General features: G+C 40.7%; 1 protein-coding gene across 2 annotated transcripts in view; it reads left to right on the top strand.

Moving 5' to 3' along the window:
* The window catches only part of APOO (apolipoprotein O), a 75,464-nt gene that overhangs the window by 58,091 nt on the left and 5,427 nt on the right, over window positions 1-11,946 (top strand). Inside the window, exon 8 of one of the 2 annotated variants that reach the window (XM_017514585.2) lies at window positions 9,828-9,893. In XM_017514585.2, the coding sequence (XP_017370074.1) occupies window positions 9,828-9,863 (36 nt within the window). In that variant the 3' untranslated portion in view covers window positions 9,864-9,893. Of the gene's footprint in view, window positions 1-9,827; window positions 9,895-11,946 lie in introns of those variants that run through there. The other variant, XM_037733466.1, reaches the window with a different exon arrangement.

The raw sequence follows: 11,946 nt of genomic DNA, 5'->3' as shown, positions 1-11,946 counted from the left end.
GGAGACTCACTCTGTTGCCCAAGCTGGAGTGCAGTGGTGCAATCATGACTCACTGCAACTTCTGCCTGCTGGGTTCAAGTGATTCTCCTGCCTCAGCCTCCCAAGTAGCTGGAACTATAGGCATGCACCCGTATGCCTGGCTAATTTTTGTATTTTTAGTAGGATGGGGTTTCACCGTGTTGGGCAGGCTGGTCTCAAACTCCTGATCCCAGGTGATCTGCCCTCCTGAGCCTCCCAAAGTGTTGGGATTTCAGGCGTGAGCCACCGTGCCTTTTTTCTTTATGGGAAAATACCCATCTTGGTGGTTAGTTGGTGGTTTTCAGTATATTACTATTACAACACAGCATGGCTTCATAATTTGTGAAGAGTTTTTCTAGGCCAGGGTTCCTGATTCATAGGGTCTGCATATCTTCAGTTTTACTAGATGATGCCAACTGATTGTTTCCATTTTGCCAGTCTGGTGGCTTTAAAAGAATTTTTCATTGTGGAGTATATGTGTATGTGGCTTTACTTTATTTCCCAATTTTCATTTTGAGAAAATTTTAAAACTACAGATCAGGTGCAGGACTGGTACAATGAATATACCCTTCACTTAGATTCACTAATTAACATTTGCTATATTTGTATAATCTATCTTTTCACGTATGCATGGTGTTCATGTGCACATGTATATTTTATTTTTCTGAACTATCTGAGAATTAATTGTAGATATCATTGCATTTTTCATCTGTATCTAATTCAGCATGTATTTCCAAAGAACATGGACTTACATAATCACAGTACCGTTATTGTACTCAGGAAAGTTCACATTTCATTATTTACACAAATGTTATCTCATATATAGCCCATGTTCATATTTCCATAGTTGCCCCAATAATGTGCTTGACTTAAACAGTTTTTAATTTTTTATAGCTAAGTGAATTATTACAAGGCATACAGCCTCATAAACCATCATTTAGGGCAAAAAAATAGAAGTTTGCCAGCGTTCTCTCAAAGCCCCACCCCGTAGCCCATCCCAGTCACAGAGTTCTCTACCTCCTGGAATAACTACTGTTCTAACTTTTATTATAATAACTTTCTTTCATTTTTTAATGGCTTTCTCACCTAAGTATTTGTCCCCGTCACTTTAGTCTTGCCCATTAGTTTGAATTCATATGCTTTTTTTCTTTGGCTTTTTAAGTCTGTCTTAATCTAAAGGCTCCCTTTCCATCTTTTGGAGTTGTCTTCCTTGCAGTTCATCTGTTAAAACAATCAGGCATGCCGGGCGCGGTGGCTCAAGCCTGTAATCCCAGCACTTTGGGAGGCCGAGGCGGGTGGATCACGAGGTCAAGAGATCGAGACCATCCTGGTCAACACGGTGAAACCCCGTCTCTACTACAAATACAAAAAATTAACTGGGCATGGTGGCACATGCCTGTAATCCCAGCTACTCAGGAGGCTGAGGCAGGAGAATTGCCTGAACCCAGGAGGCGGAGGTTGCGGTGAGCCGAGATTGCGCCATTGCACTCCAGCCTGGGTAATGAGCGAAACTCCATCCCAAAAAAAAACAATCAGGCACATTTCACCCATAGAGTTTCTAGCAGTTTGGGTTTTGCTGATTACACATTTATGCTGCAGTTAAATGTGTTCTCTGTATTCCCTGCACTTTGGCAGCTGGATCCACAGGCTGCTTGATCCACATCCTGTTTCATCCTTTTGGCAAGGCTCTAGATCCACATAAGCACATAAGTCTGGTTTTGTTTTTTTTTTTTCAGTTGTTGTTGTTGTTGTTGTTGTTGTTGATTTTAGCAGCTGTGGATGTTCAATGCCTAGACTCATTGAGTCTTTGGGGGTTAGAAAATGATGATATTGGCCGGGCGTGGTAGCTCACGCCTATAATCATAGCACTTTGGGAAGCCAAGGAGGGTGGATCACTTGAGGTCAGGAGTTTGAGACCAGCCTGGCCAACATGGTGAAACCCCATCTCTACTAAAAATACAAAAAAATTAGCCACGCATGGTGGCACGTGCCTGTAGTCCCAGCTACTTAGGAGTCTGAGGCAGGAGAATTGCTTGAAGCTGCAAGGCAGAGGTTGCAGTGAGCCAAGATTGTGCCACTACACTCCAGCCTGGGTGACAGAACAAGACTGTCTCAAAAAAAAGAAAATAATATTCTACTTTTATTGTTTCATTTTCTCATATTAGCTGAAATATTTTAATAAGGAACCTTTTCCCTTATCTACTGGTTACCCAGTTATAGTTTATATAGGAAAAAGAAGATAATTACTTGATTTTTTTCCTCTTACCCAGTTTCAAAATAATTCATTCCCTTTCCTCAGAAGATTGCCTATTAGTTTTTCTTTAAAAATATCATTATGGGCTGGGCACAATGGCTCACATCAGTAATGCCAGCACTTTGGGAGACCAAGGCAGGAGAATCACTTGAGTCCAGGAATTTGAGGCTGCAGCAAGTTATGATCGTACCACTCCACTCCAGCCTGGGTGACAGAGCGAGACCCTGTTCCTTAAAATAATAAATAAATTAATTAAAAATAATTATGGATTTATAGATTTAAACATATTTGATGGTTTTGAATGCTTTGTAATTCTTGTTGTTATTAAAGTTCAAAGTGTCCCATTTTGCTACTGGAAGTTGGCTCTGAGTCCTCTTGACATGACCCAAGTAGTTTGCATAGTTACCTCACTATCTAGTATGTCAAGATGTTCCCAGAATTTCTCATCGTGGTTTTCATTTACATTGCCCTGATTGCTAATAAAGTTGAGCATCTTGTCACAGGTTTATTGGTTTCTTTTTCTTGAAATGCCTGTTCATGTCTTTTGGCCACTTTTTATATGGGTCATTTGTCCCTTATTGATTTATAAGAGTTCTTTATTTTTTTCCGAGATACTAATATTTTTTTGGCCAGATGTTTGCAGATGTCTTTTCTCAGTTTGGGGCTTGTCTTTTCAGTTTTGGTGTCTCGATGATCAGAAGTTCTTCGTGGAGTTGATTTATTGACCTTTTCCATTGTGGTTTCACTCTTTGACTCTAGGAGCTTAATGAAAGCATGAAATATTTAATGACTGCCCATTGCTAATCTGAAACGCTTTCAGAATAGTTCCAACTCAAGGTCAGAGTATCAGAGATGAAGGCCAGTTGTGGGTGTCAGGAGGTCAGTTGTGTGTGTCAGTCCTCAGGGTCACCTATGGCTCTTTTAGAGTTGTCTCTTTTTTTTTTTTTGAGACAGAATCTTGCTCTGTAGCCCAGGCTGGAGTGTAGTGGTGCAGTGGTGCGATCTTGTTCACTACAACCTTCATCTCCTGGGTTCGAGCAATTCTCCTGTCTCAGCTCTCTAGTGGCTGAGATTACAGGCATGTGCCACCATGCCCGGCTAATTTTTATATTTTTAGTAGGGATGAGGTTTTATCATTTTGATCAGGCTGGTCCTGAACTCCCGGCCTCAATTAATCCACCCTCCTCAGCCTCCCAAAGTGCTAGGATTACAGGCATGAGCCACCACGCCTGACTAGATTTGTCTTATAATCAGCCAAACACAGCAGTATATCTCAGTAAATACATTTTAGTTTTTCACTAGCTTTTTTTTTTAATGCAACGAATTACTATCACAGAATTGTAGAATGACTCTTAAGGCCAACACTAATTATTCAAAGGGCAGGAAATTCAGAAAGAAGCACAGACCTCTTACCAACATGAAAACTGAGCAGAACTTCTAAAGCTGAGCTGTTAATAGTTTTATTCAGGCTCTTGCTGGCTCAGCAGGAAAATGAAAGGGAAGCAGCAGCCACCACCCTGAGTAAACATGCCCTGCTTTTTCTTCCTCCGTTAGAAATTCCTCGGCTCTCTAAACACAGCAAAGTTTGACTGAAAGTAAACATTTTAGTTTTAAAATGTTCATCTTTGAAGCTAGTCACAGAAGGGCAAATAGTGCATGATTCTACTTATATGAGGTATCTAAATAGTCAAACTCATAGAGGCAGAGAATAGAATGGCGATCGCCAGGGGTTGGGGGAGGGAGAAATAGGGAGTTGGCAATCAACAAAGTTTCAGTCAAGCACAGAGAATAAGTTCTAGATATCCCCTGCACAACGTTGCACCTATAGATATCAGTACTGTATTGTATGCTGAAAAATCTGCCAAGACGGCAGATCTCACGTTAGGTATTCTTACCACTATATTTGTTTTAAATGACAATTTGATGGGTTTTCCATAAAGTTATGAATTTGTGTTCTTTGTAATTTTTTTCTAAAATTCTAAGAAATACAGGTATTAGGAAATGATTTTTTTCCTTCTTTTTAAAAACACCATTATTCAGCAAAACAAAAAGTTAGAAATCCTGAAAGATAATGATCATCTCCTCCTTTGAAAGGAATGCACTCTTGGTGTCAGTGGTCAGGATACAGTGTTGCCCAGTGTGTAAGAGGTGAGGAGCACCAGACTTCTACCCCACCTCTGCCTCTTACTAGCCCTGAAACCTTGGGAAGTCACTCCAGCACCGTGGGAACTGGACGTAGTACCTCCTGGAGCTGTTTTGAGGATTCAGTAAGGTTATCTATGTGAGGAACATATGAAATGGATGGACTCCAGCCACATGATCGTCATCAACTACCACTCATGTGATACTGAACATTTTCGCTTCTGCCTGAGAAGATAATGTCCACTGATAGAAAATGGAACCATACGCTGTAGTCAGGAGTCCTTATGTCATTGTTTTAGTGTTCCATTGCTACCAGAATAAATGATTGCAAATGTACAGGCTGAAAATAATGCAAATGATTATCATAGTTTTGTAGGTCAGAAGTCCAGTTCTAAATCAAGGTGTCAGCAGAGTTGCATTCCTTTTTAGAGGCCCTAGGGGAAAATTTCTTTCCAGCTCATTTAGATTGTTGACAGAACTCAGTTCCTTGAGGTTGTAGTACCAAGGTCTGTTTTGCTGGCTGTCAGCTGAGGGCTGTTGCCAGCTTCCTTCCTCCATTGTCAAAGCCTGCAGCAAGTCCTTTTCAGGTCCCCTCTCTGACCCCTTCTTCTTCCTCCGTCTTAGACTACAGACACTCATGTGCTTGAATCAGGCCCACCCAGATAATCCAAGATCATCTCCCTATTTTAAGGGCAACTGATTAGTAAGCTTAGTTCCAATGCAACCTTAATTTCCCTTTGCCATGTAAGGTAATAGTCATGGGTTCCAGAAATAGAAGACATCTTTGAGGGGCCATTACTCTGCCTGCCACATCCAGTGAACTAGAATTTAGTTGGGAATTTTATTTTTTTGAAATGGAGTCTCGCTCTGGAGCAGCTGGACAGAGTCAGGCAGAGTACAGTGGCACGATCTTGGCTTACTTCCACCTCTGCCTCCCGGGTTCAAGCAGTTCTTTTGCCTCAGCCTCCCTAGTAGCTGGGACTGCAAGCACACGCCATTATGCCCAGCAAATTTTTGTATTTTTAGTAGAGACGGGGTGTCACTGTATTGGCCAGGCTAGTCTCGAACTCCTGACCTCGTGATCCACCCACCTCAGCCTCCCAAAGTGCTGGGATTACAGGCGTGAACCACTTCGCCCAGCCTTGTTGAGATCTTTAATAGGTAATTTATCCTTACCTTTTATTTTTTTCATCCAAAGACTCAAGTGACCTACCATGTAGGATAGGTAATATTTATTGAGCACTTACTTGCTGTGAGCTTGGCCCTTGGCACTAAGCTCTTTTAAGAGTCTTTGAGGTGGATTCTATTATCCCCATTTGTAAGCAAGGAAACTACATTTTGGAGAAGTTAAGTAATTGTTGAAAATAATTCAGCTGGTGAGGGAGGCAAACATTTCAGTAGGCTGCTGTACCTCAGAGGTTTGGCTGGCCATCAGCCTTCACATGACAGGCATACTAATTAGAAATCAGTGTCTTGATTTTCTTTAAAAGTTTCAGTTTTGCTAGCAGAAATTGTTGTTTATGGCCGGGCACGGTGGCTCATGCTTGTAATCCCAGCACTTTGAGAGGCTGAGGCAGGCGAATTACCTGAGGTCGGGAGCTCAAGACCAGCCTAGCCAATATGGTGAAAAAAGATACAAAAATTAGCCAGGCATGATAGCGGGTGCCTGGAATCCCAGCTACTTGGGAGGCTGAGGCATGAGAATTGTTTGAACCCAGGAGGCAGAGGTTACAGTGAGCCAAGATTGCATCACTGCATTCTAACCTGGGTGACAGAGGGAAACTCTGTCTCAAAAAAAAAACAAAACAAAACAAGGAATTGTGTTCATGGATGTGGTAAGAAAATAAAAACTGAAGTCAGGCCGGGCGCGGTGGCTCAAGCCTGTAATCCCAGCACTGTGGGAGGCCGAGGCGGGTGGATCACGAGGTCAAGAGATCGAGACCATCCTGGTCAACATGGTGAAACCCCGTCTCTACTAAAAATACAAAAAATTAGCTGGGCCTGGTGGCGCGTGCCTGTAATCCCAGCGACTCAGGAGGCTGGGGCAGGAGAATTGCCTGAATCCGGGAGGCGGAGGTTGTGGTGAGCCGAGATCGAGCCAATGCACTCCAGCCTGGGTAACAAGAGCGAAACTAAAAAAAAAAAAAAAAAAAAAAAAAAAAAAAAAAAAAAAAAAAAAAAAAAAAATAAAAATAAAAAAATAAAAAAATAAAAAAAAAACTGAAGTCAGATATGTATTAAAATGATTGAGTTATAAAATTTTCTAGATAAAACTGTTTCTCTGAAAATGCAAAAAAAACTTGATTTCTGGCTTGTGCTAAACCACAAACTGTTTTTTTGAAGTCAGAATGTTGTTTTGTCTGAAATCATGGAGTTATCTGCCAAGAGAGATCTGATTTGTAACAGGGTGGGTGGATGGGCTCATATTTTTATTTATTTATTTTTTTATTATTTTTTGTTTTTCTTTTTGTAGTGCACCCAGAGTCTCTGAAATATTTTTTTAGTGAGATATTAGACTATGATGTTTTGTTATACTATAAGTGATATGTAACCAAACAAGAAAATTTTCCTAGCAACAAAGTTGTTTTCCTGAATCAGAAGAATGCTTTTGTGTGCTCATTTTTTTTACTGTCCAAAAGATTAAAAAGCTTGTGAATTTAGCATTTTGTTTTTTCAGACTTAGCATATATTTAGGTAGAGAACCACCTTGTTTTTTTCTATTGTTGTTTTTGGTTTGGTTTTTTTGTTTTCTTTTTTGGAGACGGAATTTTACTCTTGTTGTCCAGGCTGGTGTGCAATGGTGCAATCTCAGCTCACCGAAACCTCTGCCTCTCGCGTTCAAGCAATTCTGGGATTACAGGCATGTGCCACCACACCTGACTGATTTTGTATTTTGAGTAGAGACAGGGTTTCTCCATGTATGTCAGGCTGTCTGCCTTGGCCTCCCAAAGTGCTGGGATTACAGGTGTGAGCCACCGCGCCCTGCCAAGAACTACCTTGTTTTTATGCCAGACCCAATTGTTGGACATGATTATTTCACTTGCCCTCATAAGCCTCTTTTTACCTCTCCTTGTTCTTCATTAATCTGGTAAGGGACCCAGACATTTCAGTAGACTACTATACCTCAAAGTTATGGCTGGCAATCAGCCTTCACATGGCAGTCATACTAATTAGAAATTAATGTTTTGATTTTTTTTTAAGTTTTAATTTTGCTAACAGAAATTGTCATTCGTGTTCATAGATGTGTTAAGAAAATAAAAACCCAAACTTTTGAATTCTAGACAGACTTGAGATCTGAGAAAAAAAACAACAACAACAAACTTTTTTACATTCATCAGATCTCTAAGTTCTGCCCCATTTCCATTGGTTTGTTTTGAGACAGGGTCTCACTCTTGCCCAAGCTGGAGTGCAGTAGTGCAGTCATGGCTCCCTGCAGCCTCAACCTCCCTGGCTTAAGTGATCCTCCCACCTCAGCCTCCTGAGTAGCTGAAACCACAGGCATGTGTCATCACACCTGGCTAATTTTTGTATTTTTTATAGAGACAGGATTTCAGCATGTTGCCCAGGCTGATCTTGAACTCCTGGATTCAAGTGATCTACCTGCCTCGGCCTCCCACAGTGCTAGAATTACAGATGTGAGCCACTGCCCCTGGCCTTCTATTTGATTATTCAACAAATATTTGAATACTCTGTGCTAGGAGGCCCAAGGGGTAGTGTACACTCATGAAGCTTACAGATTAATGAAAGATTCAAAGAAGAAATAATTATGCAATCAGGAAGTGCATGAGTGCTATGCAAGGGAATAGAAAGTTCTGCTAAATTGAAGGACAGAGTACAAAGAAAGCTTTGATGTAAAGGATGAATAACATTTAGCCAGGCAAAAATTGGGATTGACCGGTCTTGGTCAAGGGGTATACTTGGCAAAGTTCTTGTCCCAATAGGGAGTTTGGCAAGTTCAAGCAACAGCAAAAAGGCCTCTAGGGAGTAGGTGGGCGTGTGTTCATGTCTGTATATGTGTGTTCGCTTGTGTGCATGCACATGAGGGGGCAGGGTGGGGAGTGGCTCTGGAGGAGGAGAAGGGCACAGATTCTGAGTCCTGTAGCAGTCTTGTTCAGAGCATCCATTAGACCTGAGAATTGTTGATCATTGATCCGCCAAGTAATCCATATGGCCTTGTTTCCCAGAACTCAATTGTCAAGTGGATGTGGTGACCATTATCATCAAAACCAGGGTACTCTGTTTTTTAACTTTTTTTTTTTCTGTGTTGCTCAAGCTGGTCTTGAACTCCTGGGTTCAATGGATCCTCCCACCTCGGCCTCCCAAAGTGCTGGGATTACAGGTGTGAGCCACTATCCCCGGCAAACCAGGATACTCTTGAGAGTGAAAGAGGACACTATTGATTATGCTGGGACAATGGATATAAAATAGTGCTTATAGACCAGTTCTCAGCCACTCCAGGGAGCCCCAAAGTTGCCTAGAAACCGTGCTCTGAAATGACAGGGTTTGTCACGTGCTCCTGCTTTCTTACTTTCCCCCTCCTTCACCCGTGAATAACTCTGAAAGAGGGCTACCAGGAGAAACTGCTCCAAGTCTATACAACAGAATCATAGCCCCATGGCCTGCCCAGCTGCAGCCTCCTGTTTTTCAGACTGCCATCTGATCTCTGACTATTAATGTGTTTTCAGAATTAAAGTCTAAAAAACATATAGAAAAGAAAGTAAGGCCTTAAAAGTTTAGCACATGAACTTTTCCCACTAGAAACTTTTCTTACACCGCTTCTTAAGGATGACATGAGCTAATTATGTGTTCTGGGATGATGGCTAGGCAGAATGGGTGTGGTCTGATTCTAACTTCTTTCAGAGTAAACATGTTTTGTGGATTGGCCCCTATGGTGGATAATGGTGAATAATGCATGGGGCAAATACCTACAGGAAGCCTTCCCATAGGTGTAAAATCTTCCAACAGTGACAGCACCATGAAATAGTAAATCTTCCTCTTTTAGGAAGATTTATGTCAGGAAATAAAAGAGGAGGAATTATTGATTTTTTTTAAAAATAGAACCAACTGTTTGGCTGAATCTACATAATGAGAATTAATGGAGCTTTATTTCCTGCTCTCTCTGCCCAAGTCACTCTACAACAGGGCCCTCAGAGACCTAGTAACTTCTTCAACTTACTGAGAGGTGGATCACTTTGCAGTATAACATTTAATGGTTGGCAAGGCAACTGTGAGAATGTAAGATCTCTGTCTCCTCAGCCTTTCTTCAGCAAGCCCCAAAGTCCTCAATAAAATGGTTTGACTCTGTCCCCTGCAATAATTTTTAATGTTCATGTTCAGCCAAATACTCAGGACACTGAGTTGTTGCACTGTTTCTTTTCAAACTGCATTAAAGCTCTTTCTTTTGTTTCAAAAGCCAGGAAATGTGAAGAATTCACCTGGAACTAAGTAGAAAACTCCATGCTCTGCCCATCTTAATCAGGTAAAGAATAAGAAATCTCTGATTATTTTCAGCATTGTAGTGCCAGCCGAAATGACTTGTCTTTCATTTAATTAATTGTAACAGTTCAAACTTGATGTGAAAATATAACGGTCATATTTTCTTCCATCTTTAATTTCTGGGCTTAAATGCTGTGCCTTATTTATGTTTGTTCCACTGATGGAACAAAATAAATACCTGGGTATTTTAGACAAGCTAGAACCAGGCAGTTGGTATTTGTCTATAGATCGATTTCAAACAATTGAAAAGTATCATTATTCCTTAGGTTTATTATTTTCAAACAATACTTTATTATAGTAAGTACACTTGTATTTATCTAATAATGAACACTGAAATGTGTGACTGTTACAGAGAGGCTCGAAACACTAGTTATATTGCTTGTGTATAAATGAAAAATTTTATAATAGCACTTGTGATTCCCTGGTAATTAGAAGACTAATTGAATTTAGAAACAACCTAGATATTCAACTACAGGAAAATGGTTTAATTATGGTATATCCATAAAGAGGAATATATTATTCTGTTTCTGCAATATTTAATTGCATGGGAACATATGCACAATTATTGTTAAATGAAAAAAAAGGGAGTGTGATATGTTTATAGGGGGGATGAAGCCAGGCGATATACCAGAAAGTGTGTATATTTCAGTGGTATGATGATTTTTATGTTTTTTCTTCTTTATAATTTTCTGTATTTTAAAATTTTTCTGCAATGAATGTGCATTTTATAATCAGAAAATTTTTTTGGAAATTGGTGTTACATTTATTATAAATCATGGCCCCTACTTGAAATTTATGAAAACCCTGAGTTTGAAGGGTTTTTTTCCCTCAAGCTTTCTTTATATTTTTGGAGACCCAAAGAGTCACATAAACTGAGAATTTGAGAGAGATTATCTGGCCCAACCCCCAGCCCCAAGCAGAGTCCCCTGGAGCCCTGTATGTTCCTCCTTTTACACCAGCACTGATGGGAAACTCACTCCGTGGGGCAGCCATCTTGGGACAGTTCTGATTTTTCGGAAGCTATTTCTTCTGCTAAGCAAAAATATGTCTTCTTAGTGGTCACAGAGAACAAATCCAGTTCCTCTTTCACATCATAGCAGTTTATACAGTAACCCAAAATCAGTAGTTCTCAGATATAAACTATTACCCAGGGAGCTTGTTAAAAGGCAAAAGCCACCCCAGAATCAGCATCTCTGGTGAATGGGGCCAGATACGCCGTTAGAAGGATGACTAGAGCTAGGCTCGGTGGGTCATGCCTGTAATCACAGCACTTTGGGAAGCCAAGGCAGACAGATCACAGGGTCAGGAGTTTGAGACCAGCCTGGCCAAATAGCGAAATCCTGTCTCTACTAAAAATACAAAAATTAGCCGGGCGTGGTGGCAGGTACCTGCGATCTCAGCTACTCAGGGGGCTGGGGCAGGAGAATTGCTTGAACCCAGGAGGCGGAGGTTGCAGTGAGCCAAGACTACACCATTGCACTCCAGCCCAGACGACAGTGCAAGACTCTGTCTCCAAAAACAAAAAAAGGATGAGTAGAGGGTGAGCAGCCACAGAGTGACACATGTCCTCTAGAGACTTGACTTTTAATATGGTTATATTTCTCTCTCTCTTTTTTTTAATCCCTGTCAGCCAGAATGGTTATATTTCTCTACAGGGATAATGAAAGATATAGAATAAAGGGAAATTAGCTAAATATCCATTTCAGTTTTCAAAGATACTCTGCACCAGAGTTCAGCTTGCTGTAATACACAACCTTGATTTCATTCTTTATTTTTTTTAGATCTTTGTTGGAGGAGGTGTAGCTTTTAATTATAAAAGTGATTTGTGTTGGTTATAAAAAATGTTTTTAGCTAAATATTTTAAAAGCTTGTCTTATCCCTTATTCTTTTTTTTTTTTGAGAGAGAGTTTTGCTCTTGTTGTCCAGGCTGGAGTGCAGTGGCGCAATCTCACTCACTGTAACTTCTGCCTCCCAAATTCAAGTGTTTATCCTGCCTCAGTCTCCCAAGTAGCTGGGATTACAGGCATGTGCCACCA

The sequence above is a fragment of the Cebus imitator genome, unplaced genomic scaffold, assembly GCF_001604975.1.
Source record: "Cebus imitator isolate Cc_AM_T3 unplaced genomic scaffold, Cebus_imitator-1.0 Scaffold527, whole genome shotgun sequence".
Lineage (NCBI taxonomy): Eukaryota > Metazoa > Chordata > Mammalia > Primates > Cebidae > Cebus > Cebus imitator.
Note: the sequence above shows the minus strand (reverse complement) of the source record. Positions and strands in the feature narration are given on the sequence as shown.